The sequence below is a fragment of the Nesoenas mayeri genome, assembly GCF_963082525.1.
Source record: "Nesoenas mayeri genome assembly, chromosome: 3".
In the NCBI taxonomy this organism is placed as follows: Eukaryota; Metazoa; Chordata; class Aves; order Columbiformes; family Columbidae; genus Nesoenas; species Nesoenas mayeri.
The window spans coordinates 57,449,843-57,472,822 of NC_137544.1; the positions used below are offsets into that span (position 1 = coordinate 57,449,843).

Here is a 22,980-nt window from a genome sequence, read left to right on the forward strand (position 1 = left end):
TGAAACCAGCAGTTGGTTTTGTATGTTGTGTCAGAGGTAGCCCAGTTGTCACACAGGTAAGCATTGTCCCTTGCTTTGCATGGCAGCAACATGAAAAAATCTCAAGACTTCAGCAAGAGAGTCTGTCCGTTAACTGCAGTGGTCACCCCTCCTTCTGCAGGGTCTTACACTGTAACCTCTGCATTAGAGTCAGCACTGCCCAGCCAGGCTTTAACAAAACTTCTGTGCCCTTCCAAGCTTTGCGTGTGAGTGTTTAAAGAATCATGCTGACCACCAACACTGCTTTGGCTACATGGGCCGTTTTAGAACTGGTGGAAGACTGATCTCTTTATTAGAACGCAGGGTTTTAATAAAGAGATGTTTTAATTTCTAATATAATGGGTGTTGTTTGCTATCTGCTGCTACTGCCCATTAGTAGGTGCTTGTCCAAAGTTGCGCACTGTCAGGCAGTAATCCCTAGGATTTCCAGAGGAAACGTGTTGAGGAGGAGGCTGTGGAGAGAGGAGGGGGCCTCCACTCTGTGTGGGCAGATAGGAGGGTCACCGTGTAGAGAAAGCTGATTTGTTCTGGGGAACAGATTCAAAAAGCAAATGAGGAGTCCTCTCCCCTTCCCCAAAGCTGTAGTTACAAATGCACGTGGCAGCATCCCAGGTAAGTCATTCTTGCTACTTTGAGAGCTCATCTCAGAATCCCTATATAGCAAATTCAGGATTAATATTTTAAAATAAACAAATAAACAAAACCCCACATTTCATGCATGGAGAAAATAGTGAAAATTCATCATCCTGCAAATTATAAATCAGGTCCACCATTTTAAAACACAAAGATTATTACAGTAGGCTTTCAGTGACCATAATATAATGAAATTATGCTAACAAGTAGATCTTCAGTTCGTGCCACTTCAAAATATGAAATGTAGTAGCATCTGAAGCAGTGAAGTGCTTACATTAACTCTCAAGTGTGTTTTTTTAATTCGGACAGTCAAAAAGCTATCTGAATATTTTAAATGCTCCATATGGAAAAATAATACACAACACATGTAGTAATCTAGAAAAATTTATTGCTTCTAATGCCTCTAGACTGCTCTAGAATTTCCATTTAAAATAAATACTTAGGTGTATAATTTTTAAAAAAGTAGCCAATACCATTTTAAAAAGGGCATTATTAAACACAATGGAGTTATAAATACACATACACTTCCACCAGAGAGAATGGCACTGATTTATCTTCACAACAAAGGGATTTATTCTGACAAAATGTCGAATACTCCTGAGGGGAATGCTATGTGCACCATCACATGCTGGGATACTTGGGTACCTCCAGACCTCTGTTTACCTGGGCGAGCACGGATGCGGGGCTCCTCACCTCAAAGACCAGGGACTCCAGGAAGCTGAGTGTCCTGTGGATTCTCTTGGGGCGTGGGATATTGAACACATGAAATGAAGCCACCAGTGCTGCCAGGGCCATGGTGCAGTCATCGAGCTGGGCAAGCTCTTCTCTTTCTATGTACAGCGCAAACTTGCATGAATTCACATTGAAGGGATTTTTTACTTCCAACACTGGTGTCGCCACCTTCACCTAAATTAAAAATGGAGTATTTCAAATGATATCACAGCATCACTTCGGTGAACAGGTCAGAGAAGTAAGTAAGTATAATGCCACTGCTTTGAATTTAGCTAGTATTTCTATGAATATTTGCCTTCTGCCCAAAAGGCAGTCTAATGTCGTCCTTTTCCAGGAACTAAGCTGAGCCACTAACAGGCCAAGTGATGCACCTGGGCCGCTCATAGAAGGGAGAGAGAGACCAAGACTGCTAGTGCTTTGTCTCCTACCTCCTCGTTCACTGCAGCAAACAGACTGGAATCATCTCCAAAGACAACTGGCAGGAGCAAACATGCAGCAGTCATTTTCATATCTGTCAAAGGCAAGGATTTCTGCTAAATCACAAATTAAAATGTCCTGTAAAAGCAAATTGCAGCCTACGAAACAGTGAACAGCTCAGCAGTGGAACCATTGTTCAGTGCATTTTGAAGAGTAGTTTGTACCACAATGAAGGTTTATGGGCCTCAGCTGGCAATGGGCAGTAGTATTCAAATCATTCATGATACTGTACTGCTCAATATTATGATTAAGTTTCTCTCACATTAAGTAAGCATCGCTTTCGTTTGCCTCTAGTGGAGTTTGTGAGCTGAGTAACCCTCCTGCCCCCACCACCCCTGCCCAGACTTCTCTTTCTCCAGTGAATCAGATATCTCTGGGGAGCTCTGTTGCCAGAAGACTCCACTTTGAAGGCTGCAGTACAAGCTGGTGCTGCTGAACCTCCTGGGATGTGGTACCCGCTACTCCTCCAGTTCAGCTATTAATCACTGTAACATCTTTTTTGGAGGTCAGAGTTCTGGTGGTGTGTGTTGCACTGAAACTGTTCTGTCAGGCATTTATTATCTAGGTGCCAGGTCAGGTTCTTTGTAAGAAAAACCAGGAAAGTAAAGGCATTGGGACTTTACTAAAGTATGAGTTAAAATCTCCGTGGGCATATTGTGTAAGCATAGGGGGAATTACTTGTGTTGTTAAAGGAAGAAAAACCCACTATGTTAAGCTACTCCGCTTACTTCTTTAAGAAGCTGAGAGAAACTGCTATAGGAAACACACATGTTCATATTGTGTCGCCTTTGATTTGACATCCTGGCATTATGCCTGTTTGATAGAAAATGACAATCAAAGGAACACTTCTCACAGAGCTAAACCCAGGCATAGGCATCTACAGCTGCAGTTTGGGAAGAATAAAGATTATGAGTAATTCCTTCAGTGTTTTGTCCCTGCAGAACTGCACTCCTAGACTTCTCAGACTGGAAGAAGTTGAGTGGCAGCAGATGCTTTCTCCCTCACAGCCAGGGAGCCAAATACATCAGGGTACCTGCATCTCTTTGCATGACTGTGGTACCAGCTTTCCAGGGGTACCAGTTTGCACACTTCTTCCTGCAATTTCTCTCTGCAGAGACCAGGTACTTGAAATACAGGTATCAGTAACTACTTTTGCCATTATTTCACTGGGATAAAGACTTCAACTGCAGAAACAGTACCTCTCTTTCTAAAGGAAGTTGTCTTTTTTTTTATGGGACTATTTCTCTTTCTAAACCAGTTTTCCGTGTATATTTTTAGAAAATAAGAAGAAGTCTTTCACATATCAAGAAATACATAATTCTGCTCATCTTATTTTAAGGCACTTACTAACTTTACCAAACCTGATATCTTATTCAATAGGAAAAATAAAGTGTCAATACCTGACAGACTTAATCTTCCTACTAAGTTATTAGCTTTTACTCTTAATGCTTCCCCATCACTATATATTTTTCAAGCATCTGTGACATTTTAAAATGTTTTTGCAGTAAAATTAGAGCTAGTTTAGTTACGTAAGTAAGAACAATTAGCTACAACAAAACTCTGATATTCAGAGCATAGAAGATTTGTACTGACATTTCAGAATGTCTTCCTCTGTGTGCCGCTTCAGATTTTCTTGCAGCATAATGTTAATTGGATTATTCCTCACCACATACAAAGATAATATGTTTTCTGAATAAATCTCCAAAATCTCAACTGTTTTCTTATAAATATCCATGTGTGTGAGAAGCTGGAACTCCCTAAAAAGCTAAAAGAAAAAGATAAATTTGATATTACTGCAATCCTCAAAACCCAAACTGAAAACAACACAGAAGGTGCACACTTTGAAGACAGGATAAGACTAGCTCAATAAAATAAGATTATAAACTGGAGGGGGTGATTTCATTTCTTTACAAAGCAGGGAAGAAATATACCAAGTAACACCAAAATACTTCAGAAAACCCACTGGTGGTGTGAGTGGCATGTTGAGCACAGGACTGGTGAATCTTTTAAAGTGGAGTTGCCAGCAGAAATACAAATGATATTAAACAGAAAAATGTTAATTGATCCTTCACTGGAAACATCCACTAAAATAGGTGCCTATGGTTGTATCACATCTATAACATAGATGTCACTATTAAAAATAGTTCTGTTACCTGGTAAGGACATCTTAAGAGAGGAAATAGACTAAGAACATCTTTCAAGGGTGCCTTATCACTGATCATCTTCCTCCGTACTTCTATTGTCACATTCATTCTGTTTTCCACTTCTTTCCAGTTCCTCTGAGTTTTCAGATATTCTTGCTGAAGCCACTTAATGTGTACATCCATTGCACTGCCTTCAAGATGAACAGATTCTTCCTATCAAGAAATGAAGGACAGAACTGTAGCAATCAGCAAGTCTTTTTGTATAATGCAGCTCGTGATTCAAGTGTAGTCAAGGTCAGCAGAAAGTACCTGTAGTGTGGTTTCAGCACCAGCTCTGGGAACTCATCCTCATATTCTAATAGTTATATTAAGATCTGTTTTTACATAATACTATAGCTATCAGCGGAGACTCCTGAGCTCAAATCACATATTTGAGGATATTCATGAAATTCATATGCTTGTGTCTGGTTTGCCTAATTGTGGTTTACTGGAAGTTAGTAGGCAGTTCTAATAATGACTCGGTGTTTAGCAATATTAGCTCTGTATTACCAAGAGAAATAGTATTTTCTTCTTACTCATACAGGTCCTAAAAACAGGACAACTAACTTTCACACTTACGCAACTGACATATTTACCCCCAAGGAAACCAGCTGAACTAAGAAAACTCTTAATGGAAAGTATTATTTGAGAATTTTGACTGTTAGTGTTTTCAAAGAGTTATTTTATACTTGAAGATAATTAACAGTCTTCCTCAAAATTATTGTTATTGTCCCTGCTGTAATTCCAAACCAGTAATTATGAAGAAGAGGAGCGGCTATCCAAAGCAGTACCTCTGTGGCAGTAGCCTGGGGTTATTTCATTTCTATCAGAGGATGCAGTGAATTTGTCCATTGAAACAAGCTGAGGCACTTGTACTACACTTGTAGTACAGTTACCACTCTCAGGCTGCATTTACACTTGATTTTCCTGTACATATTGTCACTGATGCAGCTGTGATCTATGTCAGTGGTGTCCTGTGGGTCAACATCAGAGCGAGTTGAGACACTTCATCCTGTTCCCAACAACATTTAGGACACAGAGCTGCAGAACATATAACATCCAGAACTGCTTTGCAGTGCTCTGTATGTGCACTTGAACTTTCCAGTTTAATTAACATCCTTTTTAAATTAGTGCATGTGGTATTCCAAGAATGGTTGCACGAGGTACACGATGAAAAACTCTCTCTCTCCTACTATTGTATCCATGGATTTCAGTGGCCATCAGTACCACCGAAGAAAGTGAGCCCTGCATGCAGGGCAGTTACCTACTGTGATCCCTGCAGATACTGCCCTGGCCCTGGCTGTGTTAGCACAGTCTGCACTCTCTCTAACAGAGGATTTTAGTCTTAATTGTATGACAACAGTAATGTTTGTTTGTGTCCAGCTTGAAGAGACATTCCTCTCCTGCTCCTCACTGCACAGCAACAGAGGTGGTGGGTCAGCTGATTTAGTTTCATACCCTCTTCTACCTGGCTGAGAGGGATGCTGGGAAAAATAGAGAGTAAGGATGACTGTGTAGCAGTACCTGCTCTGAGTTCTGTCAAGATTCCACTGAACTGGGGTTATGTCTTTATATATAATAGCCTTCAGTAGATTTTTTTTTTCTTCCATTACTTCTCTCAGTCACTTTTCCAACACTCATAAAATCGTGCCTTATACAGCATCCTCCATTAATTTCAGCAGTTTAACTATGCTGTTGGAAGAAATGCCATGTTCTTTTCATTTTCTCCTGCTGCTTCTGCCTTCTAATTATTGTATTGGCTTCAATACCTATTCACCATCTCCTTGTCACTGTAGTTTTATAGATATGCCGTATTCTGTCCTCAGCCACTGCTTTTCCAGCCAAGACTGTCCTAAGCTGTTTAGTCATTCCAGAAACAAAAGCTGGTCCATACTTTCAATTACCCTTGTTATTGTCTTTGCATATTTTCTAATTTCACTACAGCCTTTATGAAATAGGCACAGTAAAACTTCGAATACTAGTTGAGATGCTGGGTCACCACAAGTGCATACAATGGAATAATGCACTAGCTTTTGTTTATTTCTTAAATGATTCTGAGCATTCAAAATACTTTTTTTTGGACTGCTGCTTGTTATTGTGCCAAGTTTTCTTAGGTGTAATACAAAAATATTGTTAGTGAAAGGTAATAGTAAGCTCAGAGCCCATCACTGTACATGGTGTTAGGAGAGAGTTTTCTCCTTGTGCCTTGTATTTACATCTATAACTATTGAATTTTATCTGCTGGTTTTTTGCTCTATCACTCAGTAGCATGGGGTCCTTCTGCAGTTCTTCAGTCAGTCTTTGTCTTTAGTACCCTTAGTAGCATCACCAAATGTGACCAACCAACTATTCTCCTATTTCCACATCATTTAGAAATATATTGAACTGCATAAACTAAGTATTAATAATCTTTTGCACTGTAAAACCCAACTGTTTCTGCCTAGACATCTTTGTCTTTTGACTGTTCATCTATGCAAGGACCTTCCTGCTTATGCCCTCACATTATATCCCCTAAGAGACTTTGAAAGGCATGTGGCGAAAACTCTTTTGAAGGTAAACCGTATCAGCTGGATTTCCAGTGTCCTCAGGGTTCCTGAATACTTCAAAGAACTAAATAATTTATGAAGAATTACTTATGTTTATATAAACTTTGTTGATTCCTTCCCAATGTGTCTATGTCTTGGGTGTGTATTACTGTTCTTGCCAATCTGGTCAGTAAAGACAGCAGGTTTCTGAGTCAACATGTTCCCTAGTGCTCTCCTGAAACTCTAGAAACTAGCATCACATCAGCTACCTCCAGTTTTCTAGTGTCATATTTTATGAGAGAAATTGGACATCACAATTAGAAAATTACCTATTCTATCCTTGGACACCTCTGAAAATTTTCCACAAATGTCATCTGGTCTTAGGAATGTTTTACTGCTCACCTCAGTGTATTATTCTGTAATCTGTTTACTGATGCACTGATCTGAGACAGATGCCCTGGAAGAGTGGTCCCAGTAACGTGATTGCCTGACCTCCTTAACTGAAAAGCCTTGCAAAGTTTGCCTGTTTTTTTGGTATGATTTTATATTCTGCAAGCACTCCTGCACCTGGAGAGGTGAGCACTCCTGTCCCTTAGCAGCCTCAGGCTTCCTGCTTCTCACCTGTTTATAAAAGCCTTTATAACCAGGGCAGAAAAAGCAGGAAACCACAAAGGCAATTCCGAGTAAATCTCCAGCGGATCGCTCACAGTCATTAGAGTCCTGTTTTGCTACTCGCATGTCACCTGCAATCTCCCTGCACCCGTGTTTAGTATTTTCTGGTATCTCATTTGTCTTGGTTACTGGCTGTGAATACCATTCTAGTAATCCACACATCCCCAAGTGAGCCATTCAGCTGTTCCTTAACCTGTTAACTTGCACTAAGTTGGATGGATTTATGTCCCACTTCAGCATGACCTCTACACAAAAACAAGTGTTGGTCCATTTTTGTCAGCCTCAAGATACTTGTGCTTTCTCACATATGCACACACAAACTACTGGCTTCTCCTGTGGCTCTGCTTCCAAGCCTCCTGACCATAGAGCAGGAACTTCTTCAGCCACCTGATGTGGAGCACAGAGGCTCATTTCCAGAGAGGCCACCACCTTCAGTGTCTTACTTGCAGTGGCAGGAAAGCAAACTAAACTCCACTTGTGTGCTGTAACCACAGACAAACTGACAGGGTTGCTTGGAAACAAACACCAAGGAGAATAAGTTGTGACCTTTACTACAGCTAATCTCCATCCCCCTTGTCAAGGCAAACACCACTCAAGCTGATGGACTTCCCATGTAGTCAGCTCTGTCCTTGAAAGCTAGTTTAGCTAATGACATTATTCAATTAGCAAAATGAGACCAATTGTCATTTTTGTAAGCATCAATGGCAAGTTACCAATAGAAATACAGCAGTGATATAAGAAAGAGTTGCTATCATACTTACCTATTAAGAAAAAAAAAATGTGACCGAAGGACAAACTTCATTGTGTAAACCATCCATTACATACGAGTAGCACAAGCAAAGGTCAGAATTAGTTTTCTTGCAGGCTTCAGATTGCTTAGAGCAATCACTATCTGTAAGCTTTTCACCTTTTCAAGCTGCGCTTCTGGCTGGAAAAAGGTACTGGTAGTTCTGAACTTCAAGCTCTTTAACATAGCTTTTTTAAACTAGCAGTCTATGTAATGGATACACATACCCAGCCATAAAACACATCTTAAAACTTCAGTCAAATAATAGAACTCCAGAAATGTACCAAGTCTGTGGTGGAATCATTTAGATACCAATTAATGATGGTTATCTACTGACCTTAGTAGCCACTGCTGTTCCAGAGTTTACTTCTCATTAACTAAAGTCCAGTGGAAACATAACAAAGTATTTGAGGATGGGCAATGGTAAGTATGATGTAAAACACTTGGGCTGTTGTAAAACTATGCTGCTTGCAATGAAAGAGTAAACGAATACTGAGTTCTAGGGTTGACATTAGTGATCAGAGTTGCAATGATTTTGAGGACTCCTTGTCTATACACAACAGCTTTAATACAGCAGCAGCTCTGTACCTTCTCTATCTAATAACTTCATTTCATTTTGTCTCTGAGTGGTTTCATTCCTGCTAGGTAATACAAACAATATACGACAGTATATAGTGCTATCTAAATATGGATTAGCTGACAATTGACAGGATAGATTCACTTTATCATTGCATATTTCTAGTTCTGACTGCAAGTGGTGCACATTTATTCATCAAGAGCAGAGCCAAACAATTGGACCTTACTGGTACATTAGGTCGAATAGCAATACTTGTCTTTAGCAGAACCAGTGTGGAATTAGAGAAGAGTGAATTTAAATGTTTGCGGATGAGTAGCTCTTTTCAGTCAACCTAGCTGAAATCTAAAGGGCAAAACCATTCTGATTTATGTTGTTCATTATTTCTAAGTATAGTGTCATTCAAATAAAAACTGAGGGGTTTTGATAGAGCAGGAAAGTTTGACAACACTTGAATTTTACACAAATGATTTCTGACCTCAAGATTTATTAGATTCTAACATCAAAAGAAGTTTTTGCTTTTATGAAAAAGTTACAAAATACCACGCTTGTAGCATAACATGTTCTGTATGTAACTTGCTTTATAACTCAATTTCCATTATCTTCAGGCCGTCTTCCTGTTTTTCAAATTTGCCTTTTTTGTAGTAAAGTGCAATGAATGAGTATTAGCTCAGCCATACCTAAATGCAGGATTAATTTAGAATGTTTTCATTCTCTCTTTTTAGTTTTTAGTTTGCAGACAGGTTGATTTTTAAGGTAAGTAGGAAAGTAACTAATAAGTGGCTTTCTTTTGAGAGAAAGAAGTTACCTCAGTGGGACACCATTTTACAAGGTATTTTAAATTTTATTGGAGAACGAGTTCAAATGTGATTTTAAAACTTTCTATTTAACTTCAAGATTGCAGATGTGAATAGGAAGAATCTGGGTTTGGAAAGCTGGTTACTCAACCAGTCTATCAGCCTATCACGTGCTAATTTAGGGAAGATTCTAGATCCTCTCCACTTCAACCATTAAAGCAAGAAAGCTAGCGACAGCACAGCAATACTCCAGTAAAATTGTGACAATAAACTTCAGTTATTTCAATATACTGCAGAAAAGCAATCCTATCTAGACTGAAGCCAGGATCTCCTATCTTAACATCTGAAGAAAAGAAACCAAAAGGAACAGATCAGCATATGCGCAGGAGAGAACTAAAAAATAGCCTTTTAAAATAAGGAATTCTTCATTCTTGAGGCCACTCAAACTCCTCTGACCAGATTTTCAGTTGTCACGAGTAACAATCATTTTCCTTGCACTGATAAAAGAAATGTTAATTGGCTATCTCTATTTTTTATATAGATAGAATTTTGTCTTATTTGAAAATGTACATACTTAATTTAAAACAAAGAATTTATTTTAAAATAATAAAAGCTTGATTTAAAAAATCCCAGTCTTTCTGGAGCAAACAAGAATTTACCTCAATGCCTTTAAAAAAACAAGCTGCCTTTTTGTCACAAGCTCCTGAGATATACTGCAGAAGAGAGAAAAAGGTCAAAAGGATGCAGAAAGAATTGGATTAGGATGCTCACAGTAAAGCAGGAAAACATACATGTGTAAAAGAACTAGAATCCAAATGTCTCATACCTCCCATTTCCTGAAGCAAGAGCATAGGTAGCCATTTGGTCATAGACAGGTGTTTAAATAAAGCCCCAATTCCTTAATGTCCTTTTAGCGGATTTTGAGTTTTCCCAAGATACACCTGGAGATTATATTACCATGTTCTTGTAAAAAGCCTCGGCTAGTGGGACATTTTTATTAGTCATTGCCACAGCCAGGGAAGTGAAGCTGCTACATCTCTTTGTGGGGAAGACGGGAACAATTTACATCTCTGTGCTGTTTAGGATACAGGAAAAATAAGAGAAAGAAAGTGAAAGTTTTTCAGGGAGACTCAGAATCCTTTCACCTCCTTCCAGTTTAACTCTTTATTTGCTTACAACATTAAGGCTAGCAGAAAATACCTATGACTTTAGAAAAGGAGGAACATAATTCCTTCTTCAGTTTCTAAAGTAAACAAGGAATGACAAGTGATGGCTTTTGGCAATAAAGTTAAGAAGAGCAGTGATTCTGAATTCACAGACACACAGCCCACTACAGTTACACCTTCTCCACAGAAAAATGAAGTTGAGCATGCAGTCCCTACAGGATCGCTGCAAAGCCCTTCTCAACTAGCTGATGTGACAAACAAGACCAACATTTGCCCTTTCCAAGCATTAGCGGATAAAAGATGGCTCTTAATGCATGCACAAAACCAGGATCCTGTCATTTCTCCTTTAGCACATTCAAGATGGTTTATTATTTTGCACTCAAAGCAAAGGTTTCTTTCTTCACACATTCTGCAAACCTTTCAACTAAAGCAGGCAAAAAGAGGGAAGTGTTTATTCCTGCATACATTAATCAAAAGAGGATAAACAGAAATTTTTGAAGCTTCTGGAAAAAAAAAAAGCCCAAAACATGCATCTGCTTTTGGGGTAGAAAACTACAGCTACACTCAAACACAAGGGCTGTTTATGCAGAAATGCATCCAGTAAGTCACTCTTGCTGCCCTAAAGACAGTGTCTGGTAAACAGAAGGATGGACGTATGTGAACCAAAGTCAAATATCTGCTTACACGTTTTTAATCACATTCTTACAATTGTTTACATTTTACCACATTTTAATTGCAGAACTGAAGGAAGTGCAAGGCACATTGGCAAAGCATATCTGGAACCTTAATGTATCTATGAAAGTGTATAAATTAATTAGTATGCTTCAAACACTGGACAGTGATACCTCTCTGAATTATCTTACTTAAGGGAAGTACGACAACTGCATGCATACATTTATAAACATTCCTGTGTATATCACACATCAACTCAAACATCTTCTATATAACAAAGTGCAAGGTAACAGTAGGGTATGGCCATTTGCTACCAGCTCAAATATCACTTTGCTTCTTTTTTGTACAGAGGTTTCAGCTCTTGGACATAAGCGTCTATCGTTCCTCACTCTAACCAGAGGTGTATAACGTAAACTAGAATGGGTATATTGAATTTTTTTAAAAAAAGACAGAATTCCATGTCCAACTGACAACAACTGTGCAAGGCCTCCAGTATCAGGTTCAGCTCCACTGTTGATACTTAATTCTCCAGGATGAAAAAAAAAAAAAGCTAAAAGGTCTGGCTTTAGGACAAACTCTATACAAAATAAGTTTAAATGAGGTGAGATCACTCGATTCTCTCCTTTATCGGCTAGTGGCCTTCCTGTCAATGGAGGAGTGAAAAGACACAGAACTCAGTTGAGCACCAAAAAAAAGATCTTACCCTTACCTGCACCTGGATGTCTTCAGGTTTGTTTTCAGCAGATGAAGATTTCCTGGTCTGTCCTCGCCTGTGGCCAAACTTGCATTTGTTCCTCAGGACTTGCTCATCGTCATCAATGGGTCTCCGCACATATTTGAAACGATCTTTAAGGGCCCGTTTCCATAGCAGCTGCACAGGGAAAAAATCTGCTATTACCAGTATCTCTTGTCCTATTCCTAAAGCAGGTCCCTTCATTTTATCTAACATTGTTTTATAAAAAATTGTTTGCCACTAAGCAGAAAAAGACTTGCAGGGTGGCATCAGCACACTGGTGCCTTCCAGACAGAAGGAAACCAAATCATCTCTGGTATATGACTCTATGGCAACTAATCAGCAGGGCTACTGGCACTGGTGCGGTTTGTTAAGGATGACAGTAATCAAACCTAAGGGTTGGGTTTATCCAGTTTAACCAGGGCTGTCAGTGAAACTACAGTTTGCTTTCCTTTTCTTAGCTCTACTTTTGGATGCTCAGTTGATGACGTCAGGTCATGAAACTATACAGTGAAGCAGCTCAGCTTACTGATGCCACAGAGCGGGTTATTTTTCTCCTGCCTCTAACTAGTTGTACAATTGCATGATTATTATATCTAACAAAAGGGAGCAGGAAAGAGGCAGTGGGGCACTCCTTTTTGCAGGAAGCCTACAGTTACACTGGATCAACTGTATTATTAACCTGAACTCAAAACTGCTGAATTAAAAGGAACATTTAAGTAGGTCTTAGTGTTGATGAGACTCCTCAAAGCATGTGAATTGCAACTTAAAGACAGTTTTGCATTACAAGGGGATACAGTCCCTGTTTAATGGAGACACTCATCACTCCTTGGCAATCAGACTTCATCATGCAACCTTATGGACAGACAGCTGTTTACCTGCGATCTCCGGCTGGGCGTCGCATGGCAGGACCCAGCCGTGCTAACTACTGACAGAAAGGGAAACAATTACTACACCAAGGCTGCTAAACATGTCTGTAGTCAAACCCTGCAGTTGTGAATACTGAAAATGTTTTGTCAGATCCTCAAAAACAACTGCTTATTTCAGTTGTTGAGGGTCTGCAACAGTCAGAGGGAACAAAAATTAGTCAGAAAAGTGACAGTAAATGGCAGGACATGGCAAGAGAGTTTCAAATAGCTGTTACCACATTTTCTAAAATTGACTCCAATACTATACTCACTTAAAATTATACTCAAGCCTGTACTTACTGACCTTCAAAAACACGATACAAAACAGAAGAATGATTACCACAAATTTCTTACCAAAAACGATGTCCTTTATTAGTCATGGTTGTATGACTTTAAGGCTTCACTTTGGTGTACACCAGAATTCAGTAAAAGTAGGGTAAATAGTACAGTATCTTGCTTTGCAGTGAGTCTGACATGCCTGCCATTCTCACCCATGGGATATGGGTGGGAAGGTCTCTTAAAATATGGTGGTGAGGGCACCATGACCTTGCCTTTCTCCTGCTGAAAATACTGCTCTCCTCTCCCTAGGGTAGTAGCTAACTTACGGGTCCTCAATCCTAGAAGCAAGACCTCCATGAATGGCGACGAAAGAGAGCAGAAGAGCTATGAGAATACAGCCCCTGTTGCATCTACCTCAGGTCTCCTTGGGCAGACCTGGGCCAGCCAGGGCAGGTGTGTCCTTCACGGTGGGACACTTTCTGCCACCCTCCTACAGGCTTTTACAAAAGTACCCTCTCCCTGCCAGTCACATGTGAACATCCGAAAGCTGGAAAGAAAGAGACCCATCTGCATTTCTAGAATGTAAACTTCAGACTTTAAGGATTCTGCCAGAACAGAAGTTATGTTTTCACCAACCTAAATGTAATGATTAAAAATAGAGGGCAACTGGTCATCCAATCTTGTCCCAAGGCAAATTTACAGCCTCAATTTGAGCATTATACCCCAGCACTGTTTTCACAAGCAGTAACATGACTGCATGCCTTGAAAATCCCAGTTGGTATTGGCCTGAACCATTAGGGTTCCTAAATATGTTTACAATGCTGGCCCTATGCATTTACATCTTGATGCAAATACTCCAACATTATATGCCTAGCCAAATTTATTTGGAACGTTGCTATTTTAAGGCTGTTAAGAAGTACGCAGACAAAAACCTTAGCTCAATGCTTCTCTGAAGTGCTCAACAGATGTTAAAATATTTTAAAACATGATTATCCCAGAATATATTAGCAGCTGACAATTTAAATATCCCCTTAGTTGAGTTTTGCGCAGTTTCTTTCTTTTGAAAACTTTTGTTTGGCTAGAAGACATTTTCGCTTATTCTTCTACATGAGAGAATATGCTGACGCCTATACAGAGCTTTAAATATCCCTCAAAGTTCAAAACAGTCAGCTGTTTCAACCTCCTGTCCCCAGATAAATTAAGAGTTTTAACTAAATCTACTTCTGTAATAGGATTCTCATAAGCTTAGCCAAGTCCCTTCTCACATACCTATTACATGAATGAGACCGAGCACGCACATTTATGCGGTTTCCCTAGTGGGTAATGCATCTTCTAAAAAGTATGCTTTTATTACCATTTTTGAGCTGATAACTTCATTTTCTATTAATTCTGCCCCCCTCCCCACCCCCAACAAGAAAAAAAAAGAAAAAAGAAAAAAGAAAAAAAGGCCAAATCATTCCAGGAAGGTTTAAAATGCTTGTAAGGGAGCAGAAGGATTACTCTGTGTCTATCTGACATAGGAGGGAAAGGATTACACACAGATTAAAAGCAGTAATTTCCTAGCGAATAATCATTTTGTGCGCAGCGGTTACGTAAGTCAGGCATGTCAGCGTGGGGATCCCGGGTGTCACCGGCATCCCAGCACTACTCAGCAGCCCCGAGCTCGAGGGAGATGCTTATGCAAAACCCACTGGCAAGCGGCGCAATGCCAGAGCCCTCTCTTCTCCTTCCTCATCCCTAGTTGTCTGGAAATCATACAATTTCCAGTTGCCGGCTGAAATGAAATAAGGGCAGTGAGTCTTTCCAAATGGATGGTTGTAAATCTTGTAAAAGGAATAGATACAAGTAGAATAGTCTCTTACAAATGGTCAAGAAACAGTGTCATGCCAATTTTCTTTTGATTGCTGTGACTGTAACCTTGGCTTTTTCTATATAACCTATTTCTTGGTAGCTAACAACAAATGTTGCATTGGTTACACCATATATCAGAAATCTAATAATCTACTTCCTTTTTAAATGTAGAATATTTTTTAAAATGTCATATGTGTTACCTTAGGATAACATCGTTCTTTAAGGAGAAGAAAACATCATGGGAAAAATTCCTTACATAAAAACTTTAAAGTACTTCTTTCCCAAAGCCAATCTTGCAACAGGGTTGCATGAAATTGATTTCATTCCATGTGCTCCAGAGACCTCTTGAGTCTTGCTTTTACTATAAAATGATTTTTTTAAAATAATTTATTTAGGATTTCAGATAATTTTTCCTTAATTCCTGCTTCTACTGTGACCTAGTAAATAACCTTTTTTTGAAATTCATAGTATATAAGTAGCTTATTCATAACCTTATTTTAAACTTATTCATTTAGGATCACTATAATCATTCAGACTATAGTCCATTAGATATCTTTTTCAAGGGCCAAAAGCACAGAAGCGTATTTTTCTCTACTACAAAATTAAATAAGAAACCTTTTAACCAAGAAAATTGAATTATAGATAATCTACTAATAAATCTTGAAACGCTAAACTCTTAATGACCTCTCATTGCAACAGTATATTGAAAATATTAGAATATGTTTCTACATAATGCACACATTATTTTAATTAGTTTTTTAAAATACTTGTTAAAAATAGTTTGGAGTTGTAAACAAAAAATGTCCATATTTTGGAAAAAAACAAACAAACAAACATAAACCAACCAACCAACCACAACAACAAAGCAAGCAAACAAACCAACCCAAAAACTACCCCAAAAACAGAACGTTCAAAATTTGCAAGTAATTTTTTCCTGTCGTGAAAATACTGGTATGGATTTAGGTGCTTTTAGGTTTGTTTGGTTGTTGTTGTTGTTGTTGTTGCTGTTGTTGTTCTTCTGTGCTTTGCAGCAGATCTTTCCTCTTTCTAGTTTTCCAAGCCATTTTATTTCCATGAAAATGTTGCAACAAAAGTGCTGACATTTCCAGTGCAAAGTTTCTCCAAGTTTTTCATTACATCAAGTTTTGTACCTTCTGATTTTCTGTTCTTGGTCAGAAGAAAAAGCTAATTCTGCAATGTCAAGTTGTCTCATGGGATGAACAACTTCCCTTTTCTCAGTCAGAAAGCCCCAGGGGCTGCCCCTGCTCACCCACAGCACCCACAGACGTGCATGCTGGCTGTGGAAGAACCCCAAACAGTTTCCACTGCATCCTTCTTGCAGCCAAGACACATTGATTCCTGGTGAAGGGCTCCAAACCATAAGTTAAAAATAAAATCACACCACAGACAGGCCTTCTCCCCACATCACATTGAGAACTACTGCAGCCTTCTGCAGAGCCCAGCAGACGCTGTGGCTGCTCCTCCACCCCAAAGTGTAAGCAACTGCTTTCCTTTTAAGCGTGAATTTAGAGTTCAACTGTAGCTAGGAATCAAGATGAACCACAGCAATAAACAAATAGTGATAAATTAATGGCATTAACAATACAGTAAGACAGAGCATTTTTTTTGTGGTAGAAAGGAAAACACCCGATGGCAGAAATGAGCTCCAGCAAACCAAAGGGAACGCAAGACATCACTCCAAACTATGTTCAGCCCATTTGATTTTTGAAATCCATGAAACTATTTATTTTTCCTGTAACTTTGTCAAGAAATTAGAAAGTCCAAATACTTGAAAACACATTTGCTGGTATTCTAAATATACTCAAATAATTTATTAATCTACTGCTCCTCGAAACCTATATTCTCAGAGGCCTGCATAGCTCAATTGCCATGTTTGATGTGTCTCTTTCTCTGGCCTCACAAGACACCAAAAGTAGGGGGTCACCTATCAGGCACAAACATCCGTGCACAGATGATCACCTGAGGCTCCCTTTGAAGTTCACAGAAAGAAACAAGAACATCCACAGTGCTACTTCTCTCTTTCTAATGTAGACACCAAAAAACATTGTGTGAACTGCATCTCTAGAAGTTTAATAACTAAAGTAACTTGCATTTTTGCTTAAAATACTACCCTGATGTTGCGGTTTTCTACATTTAGCTATCAGTCCCCAAATAAAGAGCTTTCTGCTTTACTTCAGAATTATTCTATTTATGATAGTTTTCTTAAATACTTTCAATTTACTACTCAAAAATTGTAATAGCAACTATTTAATTATAATATTAACAGATAAACAATCTTAGGGTGTTCAAAACCTCTCAATAAGCAATATTTTATATTTTACAAGGCCTGTGATTCATTACTTTTAGATAGCTTGAGACAAATGTAGAAGAAAAGCCTACAAAAACTTCACCTTTTTTGAGCTGCTGAAGAATTTTTTTCTGAGAAACATGAAAGAACGTTGGTTAGCCCATTTTTTTCTTGTTGTTAATTTCTTTCTTAAAGGTGTATAAAGTCAGTTTTACTGCAAGCCTCATTATAAATAGCTGTGCATATGTTAGGTTTGGTTTAAGCTGCTGCTGTTGTAGCACACAGCTACCTCAGATCAAGAAAAAGCCTTTATGATCGTGAAGGAAGAACAGAATGTCTAACAGTAGGACCAATTAAAATAGTAATTCATTCTCCCTCTCTCCTCCAAACTTAAGTGTGCAGACATACATCTTCAGTGTATTTTTTCCTGTCTCAACCCAGGCAACGGAGAGCAGCTGGCTCAGAAGTGTTAGACTAGCAATATCCCAAACTGAAAATTCCAGCTTCCTCGCTTCCTTATGGTGCTTTCTGCCAGATATGCTTTCTAGTAAGCATGAGAGAAATATCAAAGGATAAAGAACAACTCTTGAAGTCTCTGCCCCATCACATAATGTCTGCCAGGACCAGTCCTGGGATGGATCTGAGAAGTGATGAGCCATTTCCCAAAGAATGGAGTTATAAGTAGTTCCACTCAGTCTATGGTCCTGCTGTGATTAAAGCCCTTTGGAAACCTAGCTTAAGAATCTCTGTTTAAGAACAGTTTTTAAAAGTTAAAGGCTGTAAAAAGGTCTTCAGACCTGATCCAAACATCATTCCAGCTCCCCTTCACAAGGGTAGGCTGGATGAAGCTGTAGTGTTACCCAGGACCCTGGCTGGGAACCTTTACTGGGGTATTCAGAGAGGAATTCTCATTGAAAATAAGAGTGGATCATCGTGCTCTGATCCTTCTGTTCCCTCTCTCCTTTCTGAGTTGTTTACTTTCTGTAGTCCCTTCCCTCCTACAATGCCTGGGCTCAGGGTAGAACTAGAATAGCTACCCAGCCATCCCCTTAATCCCTGGGTTTTTTTTATTCTCAAAATTATTTTGCTTTCTGACTTAACTGCACGAGATATATATTTATATACATTTAAAGCTAACAATCCCCATCGAGTCTCACAAGCTGTTACAAGATGCAATAAAAGTATCACATGGCAAAGCATTGATGTGAAGTCAAAAGGTGAACACTGTCCTCTGAGATCACAGATATGTATTCTGGGTCACAAGAGTGAAAAAAGCCATAGTTCAAATTTATGTCATCTCCTTCCACTGCTTTCTGTTATGTTCCCACTGAGATCTCAACCACTGGTTTTAAATAACTTAAAAAAAATTAGGCCCAGATTCCCAAAATACCTAAACCAGTAGCCTTACTACATGCTGTAGCTAGATACCTAACACACAAGGGATTGCTGTGCATGGCAAGGGTATCAGTCATGTTAATTCTCATATAGACTATTTTCTAAAAGCTTGGTTTCTTTGTTTTTAAAAACAAAAGTAAATCACATCTTGTAAATTCTTACTTTGAGGGAAATCAATCCAGAAAGAAACCACCCAACAAGCAACCAGGAACTTCGCATACAGGCCTGCATGATCTCACAGAGGCTTTGAAGAACAGCTGTAACTGGATTAATATTTAATTAATATAATGAAATAAGAATGTGATTTGCCAAATGTGTCAGAGTGAAGCTTACAGCTCTGAATAGAACCAGTGTTTAAGAAATTGATACTGATTTCCTCTGAACTGGCTTACTTTCTTATGATTCATTATGTGGTGAAAAAAAGACAGTGCTATTTAGAATACTTACAAAGCCATTCCCATCTTCATCGAGGAATGGGTAGGCCTGTAGCAGAGCATTGACAACAATATTATATTGCTGGCTGTTTGGATACCTACGCAAACAAGACGGAGATGCAAAAGAACAGTTGTCATTCTAGGCAGTATTAGATGCTCTCTGGTGTCTATACTGATATACATTAAACTGACTGTTTCTCAGACTATCGATTCCCTTCCAAATAACAAAGGGAACAGCTTTAAGTTTTGCATGAAATCTTCCTGTTGGCTTCAACAGGTTTCAGGCCCTTAGCCCCCTCTATTTAAGCAAGGATATTAAAGACAATGGCTTTACATCCATTTGAAAACATGCTTCTGCAGCCAATAGGTAATGCCCCCAAATAAATATAACAATATTTACTCACAGTGATCCTTCTAGGTATTTTGTCATGTCTGCTTGTAAAAATTCAATAATCCTTATTCTCATACTGTGATCGGGGCATTTCTTTTCTGCTAATGTGCACTTGACATCATAAGGGAAGTCTGGCAAAGCATAAGAACTTGTCCACTGTGACATCTTGTGTCTGGCAAAAAATGATTTCAGATTTTTCCTGTAATAGAAAACATTATATCATAAGCACATCCTTCTACGGGAATGCAGGTAAGAAGGAAATAAAAATGCAAGCAAACACTCAGCACAAAGGAAAGTCATTGCTATAGAAATTCAAGGCTTACTCTCTTGGTTTCTATGTAGAGAATACCTACAAAAGCTGAAGTCAAAACATATGAGGTTAAAAACAGATGTTAAATGTGAAATAGTATAATCAGCAGACACTAGAAGGAGGTCACTAACTGAAAGCAGAAGGCAGAGTAGAAAGTCACTGAGCAAAATATCTGTTATCATTTATAATGGGTTTTTCTATCAATTCTGCTAACTTACTAGTGACAGTAAGGCAAACAACTTAACAGAAAACAAACAAAAAACCAAATAAACAACTATACAGCACATTAGCTAAGACTGTTCTTCCCTCCCAAAGGGGAAAGCAGGGAAGGGATGAAGGCAGTTGCCATCAGCACAATGGCTGGAAACAAAGCAGAGACAGCCTGTTGCACCCACAAGAAGAAAGCTATCAGCCCTGTTTACAAATGTCAAAGCCCAGGTGGCATCAGCCTGAGACACTATATCACCACTGGCTACTCAAGTGCTTCCCACCTGCAAAGACCCTGCCAAACCTTAATTCTGAGGGAACACAATAAAAAGTAGAGATAAACTGACCTGAAAGTCGATTAAGAGCCACCTAAAACTAATAGTGGTTCTGGCAGCCCTAGACAGCTTCCCAGTCATAGAAATTCAGACCAAATGAAGAAATTTCAAATGAGAGATGTCAACTAGAGAGTCCTGTTATGTATGTGGTATCACTGCAATTTATGTTTGCTTTAAATTGCAGAGAGCAATTTGGAAACAACTAGCAGACTTTTAAAATAATTTTTTAGAATAAAATGCTGTCATCATAGATAACACATGTAGATGCTTACCTGGCATAAATATACAGGTATCTGTACCTAAATTAATCATCTGCAGTCCCTATATATTCACTGAGGAGACATAAACACTTCTGAATTATGACAGAACAACCGGAAGACATCTAAATCAGACCAGATGTTCTCTCACATCTATTTGTCTCCACTAATTATGAAGGAAATTAAGATAGTATTACGGTTGTTGAAATCTATACTGTATATGTCTGAAGTTAGGAATCCGTCACTTGAATGTAGGTGAAAGCTCCCACTCAAAGACTTGTAGCTGGGCCAGGCATGTTCCAGTGTCCTTTCCAAGCTGCACTAGCTTTTGAGTCTATGCAAGTTACGGAGGAAAATCCTGCTAGACTTCAGTCCAGGCAACATACACAAGTTTTCACTCGTAAAGGTCTCTGTGGTAGCCTATAAGCAAGAACTAAGCATATAAGTAAGAGTTGTGTAAAGTTTTAGCAAGGTCTTCATTGGAAGGTTTTGCTATCCAGCCTCTTTCAGATAAGGATGTTAAAACCAACCAACCAAACAAACAAAAATACCTACCCCCCCAAAAAACCTCAATACAAAACATATGGTAGTTAGTATCTTTAGCCTTGCAAAATCAACTGCAATAGATGAGCATTTGCAACAGCTTAGATCAGACCACTTTGAAAGACAGCTATATACCTGGCAGGCAGATCATCTGGGGCCTCTACAGCCAGTTATAGTCTCAATACCTTCTTGAGAAGATTAGCCTGTAACTCTCAACCTCATCGACCTGGTTATGCTGCCACACCATCTTTCAATGTATTTGGTAGCTTGGAGGTGAACAAAAGCTCTACAGCTGTGAAATGGCCACACCAACCCCAAAGCTACTGCAAATTACAATGCAGTGCTGAAACAAAAAATAATTTGGGTACTGTCATCTGATCCTCATATGAACAATAGTAGCAGTACTCACAGTACTACCATTTCCCTGTGTAAAACAGGTACAAAACATGCAGGGCTGCTGTCTCTCCAACCATACCAGATTTTATGGGACAGAGATGGCTAAGAGCAGATGCAAACTGCAGTGAACTTCTTTTAGTACTTTTTAGTCCCAAAAGAAGGAAAAGCTATGTGAGAAGTCTCAACTTATCCACATAGACATATTCATGTCCTTTTTTGGTGATAAATTAATACACAAATCGGAAAAGCAAACAAACCAACCCAAACAAACCTAGATTCTGAAATCACTTGGAAATCCCTCCTATGCAAATAAAGTGTAGATGTTCAATGCAGCATCAATAAGGAGCAGCCTGTAAGTTTGAATCCTGTACTTTCACCAAATTTACTGATGTAAAGTGACGTAGCAGACAGGCTGCAAGTTACCACGTCGTATTTTCAACTTGCTATCATTTAAACTAGCTCAAAAATTGAAAGAAGTTTAAAACTTACAGTAATTTGTTTCTGAGCAGCACTGACATTCTTGTTGTTGCTAATAACCAAGGAAGCAGAATTGCCATTTCAAAAAGTGGCAAGGTTTAGCAGGTTCAGTTCAGACAAACTGAACTATGCTCAGTTACTTGAAGAAAAGAAATTCTTCTTGCAGGTGGGATGGCTAACAGCCAGGGAGGCATGGTAACTTTCCTCTCCACCAGTCCCTTCACAGTTGCCAGTACAGCAAAAATACTCTAAACTCCATTTATCTTTGGTCTTGCCCATCATAAAATACTTCCTTGCTGTGCAAACAAGATCCAAAAATTCCTTTAGTCTCCACAGTGCAAGAGATTAAATATTTTACTAGCTTTTTCTGGAATTGTCGCTGTTGGGCAGTTGTGTTAAATATGTGCAGTAGTATTTTACAATGAAATACAAGTTTGTTTGAAAAGAGACACAACTACACACTAAACTTTATCTCTAGAGAGGCTCACATACAATATTGTTTAACTAAAAGAACAGTTCAGTTAAACTGTATGTGCACTGGTATTTATGGGTATAGCCAAGACCTTCCTTGATTGTGGAGAACAGCTTTACAGTTGAAGATTTAGGTACAAACGTACATAGCCTGTTTCTAACCATCCCCAACTGGTCTTCCTAGCTAACCTCAGACAGAGATAAGATCAAAATCCCCAAATGCAAATTACTACATCTTTTATTTTCTCTCTGTTCTTGAGACATTTGATGCTGCATCTCAATCAATCCAATGGCTATCTTCTGCCAAATGTCAGTCTCCTCTCCCCCTGCTGTCACCTATCTCTACGCCTTCCTGGTACAACGAGTTACTTCAAGGAGCTACAATGATGGAATTCTTAATTTTTCTTCTTGTTTAGTTTTCTCACAGT

At 38.9% G+C, this 22,980-nt stretch overlaps 1 protein-coding gene across 1 annotated transcript in view; it reads right to left on the minus strand.

Moving 5' to 3' along the window:
- Positions 1–401: 401 nt before the first annotated feature.
- Positions 402–22,980, minus strand: part of SAMD3 (sterile alpha motif domain containing 3) — a gene marked incomplete at its 3' end in the record, with an annotated part of 34,688 nt that continues 12,109 nt past the window's right edge. The window contains exons 4-11 of the mRNA XM_080341424.1: positions 19,570–19,755; positions 19,179–19,263; positions 11,961–12,128; positions 4,035–4,238; positions 3,475–3,646; positions 1,833–1,915; positions 1,336–1,578; positions 402–518 (exon numbers count right to left, since the gene is read on the minus strand). Coding sequence (XP_080197550.1) covers positions 402–518; positions 1,336–1,578; positions 1,833–1,915; positions 3,475–3,646; positions 4,035–4,238; positions 11,961–12,128; positions 19,179–19,263; positions 19,570–19,755 — 1,258 coding nt within the window. The remainder of the gene's footprint in view (positions 519–1,335; positions 1,579–1,832; positions 1,916–3,474; positions 3,647–4,034; positions 4,239–11,960; positions 12,129–19,178; positions 19,264–19,569; positions 19,756–22,980) is intronic.